Raw genomic sequence first — 23,675 nt, forward strand, 5'->3', positions numbered from 1 at the left:
GATGGTGGTTTCGGGGGGGGGGGGGGGGGGGAGAGATAAAAGAGAAAGAGAAGGAAAGAGAAGGGGAAGAGAAAGAGAGCGAAAAAGAGAGTTCAGAGTCTGAAACTGCTAAACAAAGGGTGGAGTCTGGAAGGCTGTAAAATGTCTAATCCAAAGTCAAGGTGCTGTTTCCAAAATCTTTCACTGAACTTCACTCACTGAAACACTGCAGCAGGCCAGTGACAGAAACATGATTATGAGATCAAAGTGTTGATTTAAAATGGCAAGAAACTGGAAGGTTAGGGTTGTGCGTGGTTAGGAATGACCAGCAGTTCTGTAAAGGGGTCATCCAATGTGCATCTGGACCCCCCCAGTGTAGAACAGATCATAGCACGAATAACGAATAAAGTAGATTAAAATGAAAGTAGTACAAGTAAACCACCACTTCACCTGGAAGGTATGGATGGTTGGCTGAGAAGATGGAAAAGGGCAGTGATTGGTTTGGGGCAGGATTGGTAGATTTGAGGAGTGGGCTAGAGTGTTACAGAGGCGAGGGTCTCTTCAGAAGGCCGACAATGAATGGGAGGAGAGGAAAGAATGTGTCTGGTGACACTTGGACAGGTTCAATATTTGAGAAGTAGCAAATGTCAGTGGTACTAAACACTGTGTAATCATCAGTGAACATCACACTTCTGACCTTATGAAGGATAGAAAGCTATTGGTGAAACAGTTGGAACTGGTTGGGCCGAGGTCACCATCCTGCAGAGATGCCCTCGAAGTGAGATCACGGACTTGCAATAAACACAACCATCTTCCTTTGTGTTAGGTATGACTCCACCCAGTGGAGTGCCTGCACCTCACTTACTCATACTGATTCCAGTTTTGATGGGGCTACCTGAGGCCACAATTGGTTAAATGTGACCTTGGTGTTGAGGGCAGTCACCTACACCTCAGGAGATCAACTCTTTTGTCTATGTTTGTACCAAGGTTGTAATAAGGAGCCAAATGGTCCTGGTGGAATCCAACTGGGTATCAGTGAGCAGGTGACTGAACAACTGCTGCTTGATAGCCTTGCTAATGACACCTTATATTAGTTTACTGATGATCGAGAGTAGACTGATGAGGTAGTAAGAAGCAGAGTTGAGTTTGTCATGCTGTGTATACTGGTCATACTGAGGCAATTCTCCAGATTGCTGGATGAATGCCAAGTTAAAACATGATTCGGAGATGCCGGTGTTGGACTGGGGTGTACAAAGTTAAAAATCACACAACACCAGGTTATAGTCCAACAGGTTTAATTGGAAGCACACTAGCTTTCGGAGCGACGCTCCTTCATCAAATGTCCTGATGAAGGAGCGTCGCTCCGAAAGCTAGTGTGCTTCCAATTAAACCTGTTGGACTATAACCTGGTGTTGTGTGATTTTTAAAGTTAAAACAGTTTAACTTCGAGAGTATAAAGTCTTCAGTAAGATTGCTGAAATATTGTCAGGGCCTATAGTATTGGCTTACCATACCCAAAGTTACAGAAAAGATAATGATTTTCACACTCTGGTTCCAATTTCAGATGGGCATCAGGGAAAGAGATGCAATACTCTTCCAGTAAAGTAGGTTAGCCTGATTTTTTGGCATTACCTGCAATTCAGTGAATGGAAAAGGGTTTTATTTAGAATGCCTTGTGTGTTTTTGACGTTTATTATTTAGACCCATGTTTCATCATTATTTTTACTTTGATTATTTCTCACATTATGGAAATCATGAAATCAATGTTTTCTTCAACAAGATTTCCACTTCAATTTACACGCAAGATGATGTTTCAAGATTTTTTTTTACCAATAGGAAGGCATGGAAAGGGAGAAAAGTCATTTCTGGAGAACTGCCTTTGGAAAACTTCTAAAAATATGGAGTGTGAGACAAGGCGAGAACTAGACATAGTTCTAGAAGTTAGGAACTTTGTGGCTGATGTTCATTAATGATGGAGTGAACAACAATAAATGTCAGAGTGGAAGGTATTAAGGCATGATAAGGCACTGTCACAAAGATATGAGGGGGATTTGGAAGTGTAGATGAAAATTTTCATGTCAAACGTTCAGATCAATAAGTGTAAAGAGGACAATGGAAATACGGGTGAGGTTGTTGGGGATATGGCTTTTTTTTGGGATGAGTTGAAATGAGGAAACCTGCTGTTGATCCATCTGTGTGATGGAGAAGTGCAGAAGGACAGGTATGATAAGTGCTAGATAAACTGAATAAAGCAGTCTTAGTGAAAGTAAAGTCACCAAAGTCTTACCAGACCATAGGGCTGCTCTCTCATTAGAGAGTGATGAATGGTGATGGTCACCACTCTTCAGGCAAGGTGCGAGTTTCGGAAGGAGAATCTTTCATGGTAACCTCAGCGGCATGGCTTACCATGATATCACTATGCATCAAGGGCGGCACGGTGGCACAGTGGTTAGCACTGCTGCCTCACAGCGCCAGAGACCCGGGTTCAATTCCCACCTCAGGCGACTGACTGTGTGGAGTTTGCACATTCTCCCAGTGGGTTTCCTCCGGGTGCTCCGGTTTCCTCCCACAGTCCAAAAATGTGCAGGTTAGGTGAGTTGGCCATGCTAAATTGCCCGTACTGTTAGGTGAAGGGGTAAATTTAGGGGAACGGGCCTGGGTGGGTTGTGCTTCGGCGGGTCGGTGTGGACTTGTTGGCCCGAAGGGCCTGTTTCCACATTGTAAGTAATCTAATCTAATCTAGAACCAGACATTCAGCCAACTGAGTTAACTGGCTTCTTCTTTGTCTTAGTAACATAGTGGATCACTCGCGGTGAAGTAGTGGGGCAAGGTTCTGTATTTCATGATTCAGATGGAGAGAATGGTGAAGTACATAGTTTTTGGTAGGAACCAAAAATTCTGTGTACAGTTTTTTTTGAAATTTTGCCCACCTCTATCTTAATTTGGATTAGTAATGGGAGAATTAGATTCATGGTTAACACAGCAGCACATAGTTGGGTGTCATCAATATACTTGTGAAAGCTGTCCCCATGCTTCCTAGGAGAACATGTAAACAGTGAAGGGACGGGACTAAGAAAGACATTAGTAAATGTAAGAGATGACCATTCCAAAGCCATTGGAAGTTAAACAATGCCTGAATGGTGACGGATTACAAGCGGAAACTGGCAATAACCATGCCACTGAGGTATGTTGCAGAAGAGTATGGAACTGAATATAGCATAGAGATACAGAAACAGAAGGGATAAGAAGCTATTGCTACAGTTGCACAGGGTGCCACTTATGATGCTAATGAGTGCAGAGACAGTGCAGTGGGTGGAGCAGAAACCAGATTAAGCAATGATGGGAGAGATTAAAGTGTCTTAAAAGTCAAGTTTGATTACAACTACCTCTTGTCAATTTCCACGCTCTTTTCTCCTGTTCTTTTCAAATTCACTGGTGTATTTTACAGTGAACCAGATTCACTACTAATGATCCAGAAATTACAATATTACTGTGGTCAACTGACTTATGCTACTACCCCCAACGTATAGTCCAAAATGTTTATTTCCATCATGTATTTCAGCTGATATCAGCTTATTTGCTTTTCTACATTTTTGAACAACCATATGTTTTCTGTTCCAACCAAACTCTTAATTTTTAAAAGGTAGTGACAAAACAAAAACTTGTTTAATAGTAAGTGGCAGGGAAACACGTTAGGGAGAAGAAGTTTCACACTAACAAAATTGCACACATGGTACGAAAATGAATAGCTGTATTTGGTGCTGCAAGTTACTACTGAATAATGCAAATCTATGGTCAGATGAAAAACATTTCTCAGTAGCGGCTTTTTAAATCTTGACTGCACAGGAACATAGGAGCAAAATGTCTCTAGATTTTTACTTCAATTCCATTTTCTCTCTTTTATTTCACACCGGTTGTTATTTTCACTTCACTATTTTAACCTTTGTAGTTCCAACTGTCCTTGTACTGACAGCCTTCTGCAAGGATAATTACACATTTCTATTACTATTTTGAGAGAAAATATCCTTCCTGATTTCACCTAAATGATTGTTCTAATTTTAAACTGAAGTCCCATTGTTCTTGATTCTCATGCCATAGGAAATAATTTTTTCTTTTCAATTCTATCGAATCCTTTTAACGATCTAAACATCTTATTCAGATTCCCTTCAGCATCCAATAGAGAAAAAAAAATCGATATAAATACTTTGTTTATTCTATACATTCACACACAATATGCACTGTAATGTTAACAGTATCATTCTGGCTCAGAAGGCTTGGTCTAGCTCCTCAATGTAGCGTAAACAAAATGCTGCAAATCCAAAATAAAGACTAAGTGCTGGAGAAATTCAGCAGATTGGGCAGTACCCATGCAGAGACGAACATTTCAAGTCCGGGTGGTCTCTTCTTTGGAACAGAAGCATCTCTTGGAGAAAAATCTGTTTCACAGTCACTATCCAATGATCTGAAATAGGAAGAGTTTATGTGTGTGGATATAGTATAAGGACAGGACCGCACCTTGCTGTGATGCATCCACTCAGCAATCACTGTGTAGAACATTTTGAGAATGGAAGCTGGGTTAAAGTTATCAGAGACTGAAAGCATCTATCGAACTGGTCACCGAGAAATGATCTTAGAAGAAATGGTGGGTGGGGAGGATGGAAAAGAAAAGCCTGGGTTTAAAACAAAACTGCTGCCAGTGAATATTATAAAAGAAACAACGAAGCCCACTAGTACAAAGTATATTAAGCTGCATTCAGTTAACACAATAGAATATTGTCTCTCCATGATTATGGCTAGACTCCAGGGATATAAAAGCAGGCCTATTTGGCAGAATTTTCATCTGACATGCCTTTGCTCAGAGGTTTGTTTTTATTTTAAAAGCACACTTTGTTCCTATGCCCACAAAGTGGTTGCTGTATGCTCTGTTTCAGAAGGCAAAGACTGGGATTTGATCCAGAAAGGCTTGAACTTGGGTACTACGGTACATGGTAAAGCACATATTATGTGGTGGGCTGTTAACTGAGGTAACCAAATTGGAACTACTAAATACAGTGTGCAGAAAGCGCCTTTTGTAGACAAGCATTGACTGTAACCATTCGTACTGAATTGCTAACTGGGGGAATGAATGGCATTTAACTGAGAAACACATTGTTTAAAATTCCAAATGGCCAGTGGCTGCACATTCAGACATGCAAGCTATTTCCTACTATTTCAAAATACCAGCCTCTACAATTTTAATGTGGAACGCAGAACACAGGAAAAATAATCAAAGCTCTCGAAAGATACTTTGTATCCACTGACGACAAAAACAAAAGGACAATTTACTGTACTGAACATAGAGACTCTTTGCACGCACTACAGGGAGTTTACCTTGTTCTCTTTTCGATGCTGATGGATGAGCTCACTCCTGCATTTTGCACTTCTCCTGAATTCAGCATAAACTAAATATTAAATAGTCATTATTGAATTAAAAGGATCAAGTCACTGTCAAGTCGAGTATGACTCTCTGATCAGGGATTGTATCTAAATAAACAAATTCTATCCATCAAGTAATTTCTGTTTTTATTTGTTCAACGTTTAATTACAGCAGGTAACCAGGAAGACTAATGGAATGTTGGCTTTTATTTTAAAGGAATTGGAGTGTAAGAGTAGGGAAATCTTGCTAGAACTGAACAAGATGCTGGTGAGACCACATCTGGAGTACTGTGAGCAGATTTGGTCCCTTATTTAAGGGGAAGATACTTTAATTGGAAATAATTCAGAGAAGGGTCATAGGATGATCCCTGTGGTGCAGGGACGGTCATATAACAAAGGTTAAAAAGGTGTGACTCTACTCATTGGAATTTAGAAGAATGAGAGATGATCTCATTCAGACATGTAGGATTCTTAAGGGGCTTGATAGGGTGAAAGCTGAGGGGATGTTTTCTTCCTAGGACAGAGTCTCAGAAGAAGGGGCATCAATTGCGACTGAAATGAGGAGGAATTTCTTCTGTTTGAGGGTTGTGTGTCTTTGGAACTCCTTGCCACAGAGAACAGAGGGGGAGGAGTCCTTTAAGGCTGGGAGAGATAGATTCTTGATTAGTGGGGGAAATCAAGGTTAATGGGGAAAGGGCAGGAAAGTGAATGCGAGTTGTGTTGGATCAAACATGATCCTGTTGAATGGTGGTGCATGCTTGAGGAGTTGAATGGCCTACTCTGTTCCTATTTGTTATAGTCTTATGGTCTAACTTTTATATGATGCAGTGCTAAGGTCAACTATTGCATTATTTACTGGAATTCCAGATGAGGAATACTCTATAACATTCAGTACCCCAAAATCTGTCCTGAGAGGGTACTGACTGACAGAAGCTGACAGATCTCCCATATAGCTTAGTATGATTTTATTTATAGAATTTTTGTATAGGGCACTGCAGCTTCACCTTATTCTTAATTACATTTGCATTGCAGTAATCATTATATTCCCACAGTGCAAACCTCAGGTGATGTGGCCAACTTTATTAAACTTATTTTTACAGTAGAAGCAGTGCCCTTCCATGATTTGTATGTTTCTTGCGAGGTTCAGCAACAAATAGGTTCAATTATGTTCTTTGGCCAAGAAGTTTTTTAGGCAGAACAACAATCTCTCCCACACACAATGGACGTGATAAATCACACAGAACACCATGTGTAGTCAAGATTTTCATGTAAGTAGCTCAAGTATAGAAAGCAAAAAGAAATGGAAATTAGAGCTGAGTGAACCTAAGCAGCATTGGAGCATAATTGATGAGTATATTGAGATTAAGTCATCAACGTGGATTATTTTTGATTAGTATAGGGCATCATCATGCTGGCATTGTTTTGAGTTGGATACATTATATACATGACCATGTTGTACTGCTAAATCAGCCAATCACCAGCTTACGATAAAAGAATTCCATGCATTCACGCACCAGAATTCACACAAAGTTTTAATATTGATAGCTGACAGATTTCTCAGTGCTTTGATAACTTTGAAAAACCTCAAAATGAATTTTCAAGAATTCCAGGCAGTCAAACTTAGCTTAAGTTGAAATACTGGATTGAGAACTGATTAAAGCATTTATGTTTAGCTTTAACTTTAGAGCTCAGTTCCCCATTCCAATTGCAAAATTTGTAAAATATATCCATGTTAGTTATTGCTGTTAACATATGTCTGTGGTCCTAGGAAGACTATTCCATGATATGACATCCACAGCCTGGGCAATCAATAGGCTTTTTTTTGTTCAGCAGGATTTCCATGTTATGTGGTGTACAATGGATTGCACTGTAGTACTTTCTGTAATGTAACAGGGTCAGCTGAGTCTGACAAAGAGCCCTTAAACTTAATAGTTTCCCCAAATCAACTGATCACTTCAAAAGAAAGACAAACCCTAACAAAAGTGGTCCTGCAGACATTGATGCAGATAGCAATAACTTAGATGGGGATGGCGGGATTTCAGGTGGATGATGTAAAGATTTAAGTACTGCTTGTGATATCCATACGGAAAGAAGTTCAGGCAAAATTTTGATTTAGTTCCAAAAAAAAAGGCATATTAGCATAAATGAATTCAGTTCCAAATTTCTGCCCCTGAGATAAAGACGGTTTTATATTGCCAATGCAACAAGAATTTCAAGCTCTTCTTTGCAAACTTGTGATAGTGCACATGTGGGGAGTTCAACTACAAAAATAAAAACTCTATTGATGGGAGAGAATCGTAAGAGAAGGCAGACAATGCTAGTCTTTACATTGCATAACTGTGTGCTGCTGCTGGTGGTTTCAAGCAGCATGGATAGTCTGAAATTGGCTGCAACCCATATGTAAATTTGCTAAGACTTGCATAAGGAGAAAGTGAGGACTGCAGATGCTGGAGATCAGAGCTGAAAATGTGTTGCTGGAAAAGCGCAGGTCAGGCAGCATCCAAGGAACAGGAGAATCGACGTTTCGGGCATAAGCCCTTCTTCAGGAATGAGGAAAGTGTGTCCAGCAGGCTGAGATAAAAGGTAGGGAGGAGGGAGTTGGGGGAGGGGCGTTGGAAATGCGATAGGTGGAAGGAGGTCAAGGTGAGGGTGATAGGCCGGATTGGGGTGGGGCGGAGAGGTCAGGAAGAAGATTGCAGGTTAGGAAAGCGGTGCTGAGTTCGAGAGATTTGACTGAGACAAGGTGGGGAGAGGGGAAATGAGGAAACTGAAGAAATCTGAGTTCATCCCTTGTGGTTGGAGGGTTCCTAGGTGAAGATGAAGCTCTCTTCCTCCAACTGTCGTGTTGCTATGGTCTGGCGATGGAGGAGTCCAAGGACCTGCATGACCTTGGTGGAGTGGGAGGGGGAGTTGAAGTGTTGAGCCACGGGGTGGTTGAGTTGGTTTGTCCGGGTGTCCCAGAAGTGTTCTCTGAAACGTTCCGCAAGTAGGCGGCCTGTCTCCCCAATATAGAGGAGGCCACATCGGGTGCAGCGGATGCAATAAATCATGTGTGTGGAGGTGCAGGTGAATTTGTGGCGGATATGGAAGTATCCCTTGGGACCTTGGAGGGAAGTAAGGGGGGGGGAGGTGTGGGCGCAAGTTTTACATTTCTTGCGGTTGCAGGGGAAGGTACCGGGATTGGAGGTTGGGTTGGTGGGGGGGTGTGGACCTGACGAGGGAGTCACGGAGGGAGTGGTCTTTTCGGAACGCTGATAGGGGAGGGGAGGGAAATATATCCTTGGTGATGGGGTCCTTTTGGAGGTGGCGGAAATGACGGCGGATGATACGCTGTATATGGAGGTTGGTGGGGTGGTAGGTGAGGACCAGTGGGGTTCTGTCCTGGTGGCGGTTGGAGGGGCGGGGCTCAAGGGCGGAGGAGCGGGAAGTGGAGGAGATGCGGTGGAGGGCATTGTCGACCACGTCTGGGGGGAAATTGCGGTCTTTGAAGAAGGAGGCCATCTGGGTTGTACGGTTTTGGAACTGGTCCTCCTGGGAGCAGATGCGGCGGAGATGAAGGAATTGGGAATATGGGATGGCGTTTTTACAGGGGGCAGGGTGGGAGGAGGTGTAGTCTAAGTAGCTGTGGGAGTCGGTCGGTTTATAGTAAATGTCCATGTTGATTCGGTCGCCCGAGATAGAAATGGAAAGGTCTAGGAAGGGGAGGGAGGAGTCTGAGACGGTCCAGGTGAATTTGAGGTCAGGGTGGAAGGTGTTGGTAAAGTGGATGAACTGTTCAACCTCCTCGTGGGAGCACAAGGCAGCGCCGATACAGACATCGATGTAGCGGAGGAAAAGGTGGGGGGTGATGCCAGTGTAGCTGCGGAAGATGGACTGTTCCACATATCCTACGAAGAGGCAGGCATAGCTGGGTCCCATGCGGGTGCCCATGACTACTCCTTTGGTTTGGAGGAAGTGGGAGGATTGGAAAGAGAAGTTGTTCAGGGTGAGGACCAGTTCAGTCAGTCGAAGGAGGGTGTCAGTGGAAGGGTACTAGTTGGTACGGCGGGAAAGGAAGAAGTGGAGGGCTTTGAGTCCTTCGTGATGAGGAATGGAGGTGTACAGGGCCTGGATGTCCATGGTGAAGATAAGGTGTTGGGGACTGGGGAAGTGAAAATCATGGAGGTGGAGGGCGTGGGTGGTGCCCCGAACGTAGGTGGCGAATTCTTGGACTAAGGGGGACAGGACAGTGTCGAGGTATGCAGAGATGAGTTCGGTGGGGCAGGAGCAGGTTGAGACAATGGGTTGGCCGGGGCAGTCAGGTTTGTGGATTTTGGGCAGGAGGTAGAAATGGGCGGTGTGGGGTTGTGGGACTATGAGGTTGGAGGCGGTGGATGGGAGATCCACCCCAACCTCACTACCTCGGAACGTGCACCCCGCCACTCCCTCCGTTCCAACCCCAACCTCACAATCCTCGGAAAGTGCAGCCCTCCACTCCCTCCGTTCCAACCCCAACCTCACTATCCCTCAGAACGTGTAGCCCTCCACTCCCTCTGTTCCAACCCCAACCTCACTATTCATAGCCAACTGCCGCCGCGACATTAACCGCCTCAACCTCTCCACCCCTCTCACCCACTCCAACCTCTCACCCTCGGAACGTGCAGCCCTCCACTCCCTCCGTTCCAACCCCAACCTCACTATCAAACCGGCAGACAAGGGAGGTGCGGTAGTAGTTTGGCGCACCGACCTTTACACCGCTGAGGCTAAACGCCAGCTCGCGGACACCTCCTCCTACTGCCCCCTTGACCATGACCCCACCTCCCACCACCAAACCATCCATAACCTCATCACCTCAGGATATCTCCCATCCACCGCCTCCAACCACATAGTCCCACAACCCCGCACTGCCCATTTCTACCTCCTGCCCAAAATCCACAAACCTGACAGACCCGGCCGACCCATTATCTCAGCCTGCTCCTGCCCCACCGAACTCATCTCTGCATACCTCGACACGGTCCTGTCCCCCTTAGTCCAAGAACTCCCCACCTACGTTCGGGACACCACCCACGCCCTCCACCTCCTCCATGATTTTCGCTTCCCCAGTCCCCAAAACCTTATCTTCACCATGGACATCCAGTCCCTGTACACCTCCATCCCTCATCACGAAGGACTCAAAGTCCTCCGCTTCTTCCTTTCCCGCCGTACCAACCAGTACCCTTCCACTGACACCCTCCTTCGACTGACTGAACTGGTCCTCACCCTGAACAACCTCTCTTTCCAATCCTTCCACTTCCTTCAAACCAAAGGAGTAGCCATGGGCACCCGCATGGGCCCCAGCTATGCCTGCCTCTTCGTAGGATATGTGGAACAGTCCATCTTCCGCAGCTACACTGGCATCACCCCTCACCATTTCCTCCGCTACATCGATGTCAGTATCGGCGCTGCCTCGTGCTCCCACGAGGAGGTTGAACAGTTCATCCACTTTACCAACACCTTCCACCCCAACCTCAAATTCACCTGGACCGTCTCAGACTCCTCCCTCCCCTTCCTAGACCTTTCCATTTCTATCTCGGGCGACCGAATCAACACGGACATTTACTATAAACCGACTGACTCCCACAGCTACTTAGACTACACCTCCTCCCACCCTGCCCCCTGTAAAAATGCCATCCCATATTCCCAATTCCTTCATCTCCGCCGCATCTGCTCCCAGGAGGACCAGTTCCAAAACCGTACAACCCAGATGGCCTCCTTCTTCAAAGACCGCAATTCCCCCCCAGACGTGATCGACGATGCCCTCCACCGCATCTCCTCCACTTCCCGCTCCTCCGCCCTTGAGCCCCGCCCCTCCAACCGCCACCAGGACAGAACCCCACTGGTCTTCACCTACCATGCCACCAACCTCCATATACAGCGTATCATCCGCCGTCATTTCTGCCACCTCCAAACGGACCCCACCACCAAGGATATATTTCCCTCCCCTCCCCTCCCCTATCAGCGTTCCGGAAAGACCACTCCCTCAGTGACTCCCTCGTCAGGTCCACACCCCCCACCAACCCAACCTCCAATCCCGGCACCTTCCCCTGCAACCGCAAGAAATGTAAAACTTGCGCCCAAACCTCCTCCCCTTACTTCCCTCCAAGGCCCCAAGGGATACTTCCATATCCGCCACAAATTCACGTGCACCTCCACACACATCATTTATTGCATCCGCTGCACCCGATGTGGCCTCCTCTATATTGTGGAGACAGGCCGCCTACTTGCGGAACGTTTCAGAGAACACCTCTGGGACACCCGGACAAACCAACCCAACCACCCCGTGGCTCAACACTTCAACTCCCCCTCCCACTCCACCAAGGTCGATCTCCATCGCCAGACCATAGCAACACGACAGTTGGAGGATGAGAGCTTCATCTTCCACCTAGGAACCCTCCAACCACAAGGGATGAACTCAGATTTCTCCAGTTTCCTCATTTCCCCTCCCCCCACCTTGTCTCAGTCAAATCTCTCGAACTCAGCACCGCCTTCCTAACCTGCAATCTTCTTCCTGACCTCTCCGCCCCCACCCCAATCTGGCCTATCACCCTCACCTTGACCTCCTTCCACCTATCGCATTTCCAATGCCCCTCCCCCAACTCCCTCCTCCCTACCTTTTATCTCAGCCTGCTGGACACACTTTCCTCATTCCTGAAGAAGGGCTTATGCCCGAAACGTCGATTCTCCTGTTCCTTGGATGCTGCCTGACCTGCTGCGCTTTTCCAGCAACACATTTTCAGCTAAGACTTGCATAAACCATTTTTAGTGGGTTAACAAATCCTGGATAGTTTTGTACCACACATGCAAAGCTCCATCAAGATCATTAGTACTGCAAAAGTATTTCATACTGCTTAGATGCTTGTAGCATAGTGTGGTTCGATTAATACTTTGGAGTTATATTTAGATGAGAAAAGTGGTACTCCTACCTCAGTAAGAAGCATGGTATTGGTTATTGGCCCTTTCTACCTATCATGCCATTTTGTATTGGACTGATCCTCATCTTAACTGCACCTTTGTTCCTCAAACCTTAATAACCATATGAAACAAACTTCTACTGCTACTCCTTTAACATTTGGAACTAAAATGAAATTTTTACCATAACCAATAATCTTTATTTCCATTCATGATTAATATCCATTTACATTTGCTTCTCAGTGGTAATCCTTTGAAACTATTCTCAGATTGCTAGTATTACCATAAAAGTCTCCAAAGGTAAAAGTTCAAGACTCATACTGGAGGATACCAGGGTTGGGGAAGGTAAAACTAGGGTGATGAAACAATGATTATTAGAATCACTAACCTTGGGTTCCAGGAATGTAAAGAAAAAAGCTGCCTTTACACTGGTGTTGAAAATGTTTTGTGTATCTAATTCCTAGTTCCCATGCCTCAGACAGCCAAAGACATTGTGAATATAAACCTACCAGGTTCATATAAGGTATCTGTGAAAAACTGGCTTAAATGAAAGTTGAACTCATCAGTCATGTTGACAATGCCACAGCCTGCACTACTGTCAAAGGATTAGAAAGCAACATCTCCATCTCAGTGCTCATATCTAAGCAGTCTACAAGGTAATACGTTGGACAGTTTGAGAAAGACTATACTCTTCGGGATCATTTCTAAAGCCTTTTCCGAGTGAAATGGGTTCTAGAGTGTTTGGATTGGGGAAAAGGTGATAGCATAAACATTTAAGGCTTGTTAGAGGAGACGTGAATGGATTGACTCTTAACTGCCCTTTAGACAACTACGGAGAGGCAATAAATGCTGGCCTAGTCAGTGATGGCCACATCTTTGAACTAATAAGTTAATTACTGCAATTGAGTAAATATGTAAGATAAAAATTCAGGGAGAAACTGAACAGGACAGTATTATTGATCAAAATAGAAAGACTAGACCTGTGTTCACTTACAGTTGTAAAGCTATAAATTAAGTTCTGTTTAGAAAATAATCTGGCAACTTTCATATCTGTCTGACACAAAACAATGATACAGGTCTAGTCCACTGACCTTTACAACGTCGAGCCATTGCTCAGCCTACATTCAAATATTCACGCACAGCTAAGTGTTCAGAGGACTTAAGAGGAACCAAGTAAGTTCAAATCACAATGCTGAGAGAAGCTGGAATGGACACTTGGACTCAGCAAATATGCAATAATAAGGTTTGAAGAATCTGGTTTTGCTTGTAAAACACACACTAAAGTAATCAGTCATTCTGGTTACAACTGAAACTTCCTGCTTAAACCCTTGTGTGCATTATGAGCTTTGAAGCATCCTGTTAAACAATGCACTAAAGGCCACTTCACATTCTACTGACTTTCTGGAACTCAGTCACACTTCACCAAATTCACTGTTTGCTATTAAAGGAGTGTTGGCAGACTTGCTTCAGCAGAAAGTTATACTTAATAAGATGACTTCAGGACATTGAAAGTGAACCTAGTTCAGAAAATGAGCACAAAACACACAATAAAAAGGTGAGCCTTGAGGTCTGGGAGAGACAAGGTTAAAAAGTATATAATGAAACAAAATCAGTTTGAAAAAAATACATTGCATTGCACACAGCTATAAACTGCTCTTTTTTTTCTTTTGTTGGGGAGGGGATGTTTTAGAATTTACAGCTGTCATAAATCCAAACACACTACCAAATGGTGCCAATTAACAATGTTGTCCGTTCAGCTTAAATCCCTTAGGTCCATTTTCAGGCAAGGAAGTATATGACCGTGAATAGTTCAAAGAGATCATAGCGCAGCCAAACGTCTATGATCTCACAGAAACCACCATGTAAACCTGGTCCTGTAAGCAACGTGTGGGCTATGAATAACAATTACTACAGGGTAAAAAACAAACAAGAGTAAAAACAAGTCAAACAGCTTGGGGAGCTAGGACCAGGACAAGAAGAATCAAAATTGGTATTTTTCAAAATTTGCAAATGTTTTCAATAAGCCTTTTACACATTACAACGAATAACACATATTTAAAACAGGTCGACTTTAATCTCCATTCATCTCCTATTCAACAGAATCTATCTTGCTGAAATTAACCAGCTTATTGGTCAATAACATACACACAAAATGTAAAGGCAACTCTCTAACTTGCAGCATGGTTGATTCTTATTGAACTGAAAACTTTTAGACACTTGGTGGACCAGCTGTCACCAGCAGTGACATAATTTCCATTTTTCTTTTGACTTTTTGTAGCTGCTAACCCTTCGGGATTCATCCCAGTGTAAATGGGGCATATTTAGCACGGTTTTGACACAGGCTGAATGTGGATCCACCAATATAATCACCTTGCAGTTATGGATGATGCATGGATGGCCCATATTTGCAATGATTCATATGTTCATACATGGGAAATTTTATCTGCAGAGATAAGAGGGTGGCTTATTTTACTAGAACTTGAGGAAGAAAACAAATCCAGCATCACGGTTGATTGGTGACTCAGCATGCTTTTGTGTTATGAGCTCTTGGGATTAAGTTTTGATCCTTACAAGTAGTTCCACATGGTTTGTAATCAGGTTTTGGTTTTCATTTACAGTTTTCTGTTTTGATTTAATCAGTTGCCTTTGTTGGGGGCCTAAAGATCAAATATTTGCCTTCAGCTACAAGCCTCTAATGCCAACCTTGATTACACAAAAATTGCTCCACTACCCAACACTGTTAAACACATTCCTCTGCTTACAGTTTGCATACAGTCGTAAAACTAACTCCCTGCCCCCTGTGATGTGCAGGCATTAATTAACTGTTTACGTGAACTGTCATGAACAGACTCCAGGTTGAACTAATAACTCTGCTGTTTCTCAGTCAGGACAGATGTCGAGCTGTTCAGATAGATTACAAAGATCCCACTGCATTTATTCAAGGGCAATGACTTTTTCATGTGCCGGCCAGCGAATCCCTACTGCGCCACTCAGCCGTTACCACCAAAAAAACTACACTGATGCAATAGTGGTTTATCTTACTGCAGTTTTTTAAGCTTCTCTAGATAATAGTCACTGTACTTAAAAAAACAATTTGCTACGTAAAGTGGTTGAGATGCAGCAATGTGATGAGGTCTTCATAATAATTAATGTTATGTTATTATTGGTTAAAGCAGACTTCACGAATATTTGTATTATGTACAGTTTTGAAGATATTTTCAAACTGGCCTGAATATCCAAAACTCCAATTCTTCCAAAGGCCTGATAGAGAATGACTGAATTGCCAGATAAAATCATGCAAGATTGAACAGCCTCATACTAAAAAAAAACTGAAAGTAAATAAGCTTTCTCCTTGAAGTATTTTGTTGCTTTTACAGCCTGTAAATTTGTGAGGCATGGGTTCTGGCTTGACAGCAAAATTTAATGCATCAAGAGCAGTATGTACTCAATAGTTTATACGCACTTGAATTGTATTATGGGGTGGATAACTCAGACTGCAACATGTTAACATTCTATACATATCAGAATCATTGCAAAGGATGCAAATTATTGACAAAATTCAACTGAGGCAGCATGAGTAGAGCAAGTGATCTATACAATGTAACATCAAGAGACAAATCTCACCAATATTTATAAATACCATGAATGCTGCAAACCGCTCGGAGTATTGCAATTTTACACAATAATTCCCATTGGTAGCAACAATACTAGGTTACTTGGGACAACAAAGTACTTGGCTACCGTGGCAAATAAAGCCTAAGAGTTTTATCAAGGTCATCTGAACCCTGGGACACACTGAAACATTGCAACACCCTTTTAATTATGCCAGCTTTCTAAGAAAGGGTTGTCTGTTTTGATTTGTTCAGCTTTTGCTGTGCTGTTAGCACGTATATACACAAAGAAATGATTTTGTTTTTAACACACCTGAACATGCAACATTAGCCATCCTTGTCTATACTGTCTTTCCCCTTGCATGAAGCATCATATTTTTTCCAATAGCTTGTTTTCCAACTGCACTGGTAGAGCCAATTTACACAATATCACATTCTCTCCATACATCTGAACACACATGCAGTCTTAGCATACCCAGCACACATAATATTAGTAACCTGCACAAACAATATTAGCAATCTGTGCATATTGCATAAGCCCTTCCCCACACATCTGTATTAGCACTTCTACTTATAAAACCTTACTGCACATCGCAAATATATCATAAAAGCTATTCTGAATATTGAAATCAGATATGTGTCATATTATTTTAAAGGTAGCGACTTACAAGTTGTAATGTCTAAGTTCTAGTATAGAAACATAACATTTCATAAAGAATATTTAAGATCTATTCTGTTTTCAAATTGACAGGCCAATGTAAGGGTTGTCCAGAAATTTATATACGTCAAACTGGATACCCGAAGACTACTGCTTAAAATAAAGCTTACTATCTTTCCAGTTCCCTTTTTGTCTCCTGATGTAGACCATTAATTATTAATGTTAAGGATTCAGCAATTTTTCATCAACAGCCTTGCCAATATCACTATTCAACCATAATCCTATTTGCCTATTTAAGTTGCAAGGATGACCCAGAAAATCTCCAAGGGTCTAATCTGTTTGCCTATTAGATACTTTTTGCTTAAACTTCTGAATGTAGTGCTTTGCATCATAAACAATAAGTAGTAGTGAGTGTTTAAGGTCATTGAGAAATCCCCATATTTAATGAACGCCCTTATTATAACTGTGTGCAGCGCTTTCTCCTTTACCTGTAGTTGTTTACTGTTGTGGTTTCCCGCACAGCCTGCGCAGTCTCTGAAGCAAAGTCCAGAGCACCTGCTACAGGTTTGGTTACTGTGCCGACAAGTCCCTTTCCAAGACCTGAGAAAAAACCACTGACGCCACCATCTGTTTTCACTCCTTCTACTGTTGAAGTGATGACACTGGTGAATCCACCAAGTATACCTGTGGGAGGTGGACAAGAAAGAAAAATTAATAAAAAAATCTAGTCACTGGTTTCCCTTGGACAGGACAATTTTCAAAAAGCATAATCTGAAAATTAACATGAAAACAAACTAGTTTCCCCTGACATCTCTATCCAGTTTGCATGAAAAAATTCACACTTTCGTAGTGATGTCAGTGGAGAACTCAGTTTTTGCCACAGTGGAAATCTGACAGTAATTTATTCTAGGAAAAATTAATGGTGTACTGTGTATAAAAATAAGTTGCATTTTACATAACCTATTCATAGGCAGTTACGATACAGAATTCGGTGTGAAGCCACAAAAGGAGATATTAAGGTAGCAGGCAAAAAGCTTGAATTAAAGCATAAGATTCTTAGCAGTGCCTTAAAAGAAGTGATAGGCAGGGAGGTAGAGAGATTTAGAAAAGGAGTAGCAGAGACCTGGGCCTTGGTAGCCCCAGGGTCAGCCACCAAAGGAGGAGGAATAGAACTGGACTCGTTCAAGAAGCCAAATGAGGAGCAACATTGAGATTTTAAAAGGTCAAGTGGTTGAAGGAGATTACAGAGACAGGGAGGGACAAAAAAAAAATGAAGTGGTCTGAAAACAGGAATGAGAATGTTAGAAGCAAAGCACTGCTCAAGCAGCTGCAAATGTAGGGTAGTGAACACAGGAGTGATGAAGGAATGAGTTAGGATACTGGCAGCAGTTCTGCATGACCTCAAGTTTACAGAGTTTAGAATTTTGAAACAGGTTAAACGTATATTGGAACAATCAAGATTAGAGGTAACAATATCACACATGAGGTGGAAAGAGGTGGTCTTAGATTGTAGGTGAATCGAAGCAAGAATGAAATCTGCAATGTTATGGAGATGGAAAGAGGCAGATTTAGTGATGGCATGACCATGTGGTTAAAAGTTCATCTCAAGGTCAAGTATGATATCAAGGTTGCAAACAGCGTCAGACAGTTGCCAAGGAGAGTGATGATCTTTCAGGAATCACTGCTGTCAGGGAGGTTCCCAGAGACTGGAAAATGGCTACTGTAAATGCCTGTTTAAGAAGGGAGGGAGGAATAAGATGGGAAATTATAGGTCAGTTGGCCTGACTTTGGTCGTTGTTAAGATGTTAAGACTCCATCATTAAGGATGAGATTGCGGAGTATTTGGAATTACATGGTAAAATTACATGGTTTTGTCATGGAGAGGTCATGCCTGACAAATGTGTTATATTTCTTTGTGGAGGTAATGACCAAGTTAGACAAAGGAGAGCCAGTGGACCTGATCTGTTTGGATTTCCAGAAGGCCTTTGACATGGGGCTGCACAGGAAGCTGTTAAATAAGATAATAGCCCATGGTGTTAGAGACAAGGTACTGGTATGGATAGAGAATTGGCTATCGGGCAGAAAGGGTAGGTGGGGTAAAAGGGCCTTTTCAGGATGACAGCCTGTGACTAGTGGAGGTTTGCAGGGGTCACTGTTCGGACAGCTTTTTATGTTCTACATTAACAATCTGGATGAAGGAACTGAGGGCATCTTGTTAAGTTTGCAGATGACAAAGATAAATGGAGTGACAGGTGGATGTGAAAGGACTTGGGCAGGCTAGGAGAGTGGGCAAAGTGCCAGTTGGAATACAATGTCAGAAAGTGCGACATTGTGTGTTTTGGTAGGAAGAATAGAGGCATAGACTATTTTCTAAATGGGAAAAGACTTCAGAAAACTGAAGCACAAAGTGACTTTAAGGTCCTAGTTCAGGATTCTCAGAGTTAACATGAAGATTCAGTTGGCAGTTAGGAGGGCAAATGCAATGTCAGCATTCATTTCAAGAGGGCTAGAATACAAAGTACCAAGACTGTATTCGTCCGACTGCATTCGGAATATTGTCAGCAGCTTTGGGCCCTGTATCTAAGGAAGGAAGTACTGGCCTTGCAGGGAGTCTAGAGGAGGCTCACAAGAAAGATCCTAGAGATGAAGAGCTTGACATATGAGCAGTGTTTTAAGACTCTCTGTCTATATTCAATGGTGTTTAGAGGGATGAGAGCAATCTGATTTAAACTTACAGAAGACTGAAGGGCCTGGATAGAGTGGACGTAGAGAAGATATTTCCTCTAGTAGGAGAGACTAGGACCAGAAGAGGAATTTCTTTATCCAGAGGGTGGTGAACCTGTGAAACTCATTGCCACAGAAGGCTGTGGAGGTCAAGTCACAGTGCATTTAAAACAGAGATAGAGAGATAGGGTTGTTTAAAAATCAGTAAGAAGATCAAAGGTTATGGGGGAAAGCAGTAGAATGGGTTTGAGGAACATATCAACCATGAGCAGAGCTGACCTGAAGGGCCAAATGGCCTAATTCTGCTCCTAAGTCTTATGGTGAGAGTAAACATTAAGCGCTACATCCAAAGACATTGGTTTTGGGTCTTCACAACATTTAGTTGGTGGGAATTTCAGCTCATCCATTATTGAATGCTGGTCAAGCTACATTACAACTTAGAGACAATGTTGTGGTTAACAGCAGTGATGGTGAGGTAGAGCTAAGTGTTGGCAAAGTTTTCAGATTATGTTGTGAAGGAACAGCATGGCAGTGAGAAACAGCAAACAGATGTGTTGGAAAAATGTAGGGGACCACTGGATCTCTAGCTCTCGTTGCAACAACACAATATAATGATGGAGGAGATTTATTTCTGTTGGTCAAGTTGACAAAGCCTTTATTCAAGTTTGCCATAGCCTTCATACATAGAGGCATTTCATGGTGATGGAAGCCACAGAACTATGGTCACACAATACTTGTGACAAATTTTGCAGTACCTATTGATGGGTCGAAGAAGGTTAATCTATAACTAAAATGGCTGTAATCATACAAAGCCGTCTTTAAAATGGCGAATAAAATGGAAACTGAAAACCACTACCCAATGACGAGAAGTCAAAAACTACTAAGCAGTAAAAATAAAACAACAAAGGAACTAATTTTGTTGTCTATGTATACATACAATGCAAGTCAGCACAACAGACAAAAAGATTCATCTCAGATTTGGGAAAAGATTTCATCTTTTGACGGGCAAGGATTAAAACAGCTAAACTGTAATTTTAACAGTCAGTATTCTAAGTGATTTTCCACTCTGCGCAATGGCAAATATTCTGAAGTGTGTGTGGAGGGTGAATAAACGAGGAAAAAATGGTCTTTCTGCTTACAAAGAACTTCTGTCTCTGAGGACAGGACATCTGAAATGCATTACGTTGAAATTCAATCATTACGGAGCATGACAACCCTAATGTTAAAAATTCAGCTGCAGAGCAGGCTATGACCAATGAAAGGTTCCATTGTAAAAAAAAAATTCATCTCAAAACCTATAGGAACGGTAAAATACATCCTTGAAAATGACATGCCCACTGCTGGACAGAATACACAGAAGCAGTTCTATGTTTTAACCATTATTAATTCAGAATCTTTAATCACTTACACCAGCAAAGGGAACTATAATTGCCTCTTCCACATACTCACCATGAGCTAGGCCCTGAATTCCAGCCACAAGGTGCTCACCGCTGGTCATTGCTTGATAGCGGATAGATTCACGCTCAGCCTGATGTCTTGTGTCCATTGTCTTTCCCAATCCATCTGATAGAGTCCCAGCAAACTGTGAGAGAGGGGAAAAACAAAACTACAATTTAAAAATCAGACAGCAAGACACTAAAACTCAATAAATCCTAAGTCCATTATTCAAACTCACCAAATTTAGTAGACAACTTCTGAATTAATATTTCCCTATTTCCTTCATAATGGATCTAATACAAATAGTTACAATGAAATTTTCCCAGTAAATTTACTTAAATTATTTTCCAGAATTTACTTAAATAGTTATAGTTACAAGCTGTTATATGCCTGCATGGATCTGCTTCATATATTTCTCTGCTAGGAGTATATATTGGTGTAAATTCAAACCCTCCTGGTCCCTACAATTCAGCAATTGGACAACTTACGTTTAAAAATTTCAAAGCTAAATTGGTTCACTGACAAATACAATAAAAACACACAGCAGAATCTTCCAGGCAGTAGTGAGAAAGTTGGAAGAATTACATAAGATTGGCTATAAGGAGTTTCCTGATGACAAAAGTAAAATGTCCCATTTTCCAACCAAGTGTTGAATAGTCAGATGAGATCGCCCCTAGTGAGGTATGAGAAGCCTACTTACATGGATTAGTTTACATAAACATCCTCATATTGTGTCATCATATCTCACGAAGATGCAGTTTCCCATTCTCGAGTGGCTGATAGAAACCAAACTCTGACAATTCCTGATGTGAAAGTCAGAATGGTCACCTGGTGGGACCAACTCGCTGCTTGTTCATCTTGCTCTCTATCTCAGACAGCAGACACCAAAACCACAGGACACACTCCTGAGCTGAGACTGTTTGCATCCCTCTATCCACCAGGACATCCCACTCCCTCTCAGTAAAACAGCCACTTTCTCTCTGTCCAACATAGTTGGAATAATTGTGCAGGAAACCGCACACTGCCAGCACGTGACTGGGTGCAGGTCTAGTCTGCACATGCCAGAAGGCAGCTTCATAACTGGCCTTACAGCATAGGCTATGGATGAACTTCAACAAAGGCGAAACTTCAAAATTTCAGAGTGGTTAAGGCAGTAGGTCTATCAAATTGGAGAGGAAACTCCCATGTCAACAGGTGCTTGGGCTACAGGTGGTACTTTTCCAACAGGAGGCTTTCATTTTACACTCTGGATTTAAAGACTTCACTGGTCTGCTACAAGGAGGCTGCCTTCGTGGACAAGATAGTCTCTGATTGTGGTCGAGGTTTGAGGGTGTGTTCTATCAGCTGGGAAAATGCTGACAGTGTGACCAAGTCTCCAAACTAGACTAGTCCCATTAGCCTGCAGATGGCCCATATCCCTCTGAACCTTTCCTACTCATGTACCTGTCCAAACGTCTTTCAAATATTGTAACTGTACCTGCATCTACCAATTCGTCTGGCAGTTCATCCCACATACAAACAACTCTTTGTGAAAAATGTGCCCCTCAGGTCTTATTTAAATCTTTCTCATCTTAAAACTATGCCTTCTAGTTTTGAACTCCCCTTTGCTATTCACCTTATCTATGCCGCTCATGATTTTATACACCTCTAAGGTCACCTCTCAACCACCCACGCTCCAGTGAAAAAAGTCCCAGCTTACCCAGCCTCTCTTTTCATCTCAAACCCTCAATCCCAGTAAAACTCTTGTAAATCTTTTCTGCACCTTCTCCAATTTAACAGTATCCTTCCTATAGCAGGCCAACCAGAACTGTACACAGTTCAATAAGTGGCCTCACCAACATCCTGTACAACCACAACATGACGTCCCAACTACTATACTCAATGATCTGAGCAACAAAGGCAAGCGTGCAAAGCCTTTGTCACCACATTTTCTAACTGTGACGCCATGTTTAAGGAACAATGTGTCTCAACCACCTATGTCTTTGCTCGACAACACTACCCAGGGCCCTACCATTAACTGTACAAGTCCTACCCTTGTTTGTCTTACCAAAATGCAACACCTTGCATTTATCTAAATTAATCTCCATCTGTCACTCCTCAGCCCACGGGCAAAGATCCCTTTGCAATCTTATATAACCTTCTTCACTGTCCACTATACTACCTGGTGTTCTGGTGTCATCTGCAAACTTACTAACCACACTTCCTAAACTCTCATCCAAACTGTTTATATAAAATAACAAACAACAGTGAAGCCAGCACCGATCCCTGTGGAACACCACCAGTCACAGGCCTCCAATCTGAAAAATAACACTTCACCACCACCCTGTCTCCTACTGTAAATCCAATTTTGTATCCAATTGGTGAGCTCTCCCTGAATTCCATATGACCTAACTTTACTAACCAGTCTACCATGTGAAACCATGTCAAAGGCCTTAATAAAGTCCATATGGACAATATCTACCACTTATCTACCAATTATCTATCTATTTATCTTACAAAAAAACACAATAAAGTTTGTGCAATATGATTTCCCAAGTACAAAGCCATGTTGATTATCCCTAATCAATCCTTGCTCTCCAAATGCATATAAATCACGTCATTCAGAATCCCCTCCAACAACTTTCTCACTACTAAGTTCAGATGCATTGGTCTATAGTCCCAAGGCTTCTCCATGCAGCTTTTCTTAAGTAAAGGCACACATTGGCCACCTCCAGTCTTCCAGAACCTCACTCATGGCTGTAAATGTTACAAATATCTCTGCAATTTCTTTCCTAACTTTCGACAATGTCCTGGGATACACTTGATCAGGTTCTGGAGATTTATCTACCTTTAAACTTTTTAAGACCTCTAGCACCTCCTCTTCTGCACTGTGGAGTGATTTCAAAACCTCAATTTTATTTCCCCCAAGTTCCCGAGTTTCCATG

At 42.5% G+C, this 23,675-nt stretch overlaps 1 protein-coding gene across 10 annotated transcripts in view; it reads right to left on the reverse strand.

Moving 5' to 3' along the window:
* The window catches only part of vps13d (vacuolar protein sorting 13 homolog D), a 314,700-nt gene that overhangs the window by 29,511 nt on the left and 261,514 nt on the right, over positions 1–23,675 (reverse strand). For all 10 annotated transcript variants that reach the window (XM_087980553.1, XM_043675642.2, XM_087980550.1 and 7 more), the window contains 2 exons: positions 20,764–20,896; positions 17,079–17,274 (listed from right to left, as the gene is read on the reverse strand). In XM_087980553.1, the coding sequence (XP_087836679.1) occupies positions 17,079–17,274; positions 20,764–20,896 (329 nt within the window). The remainder of the gene's footprint in view (positions 1–17,078; positions 17,275–20,763; positions 20,897–23,675) is intronic.

Source organism: Chiloscyllium plagiosum, unplaced genomic scaffold, assembly GCF_037043375.1.
Source record: "Chiloscyllium plagiosum isolate Xiang-an unplaced genomic scaffold, Cpla_swu_hap1 HiC_scaffold_37, whole genome shotgun sequence".
NCBI classification, from domain to species: Eukaryota; Metazoa; Chordata; class Chondrichthyes; order Orectolobiformes; family Hemiscylliidae; genus Chiloscyllium; species Chiloscyllium plagiosum.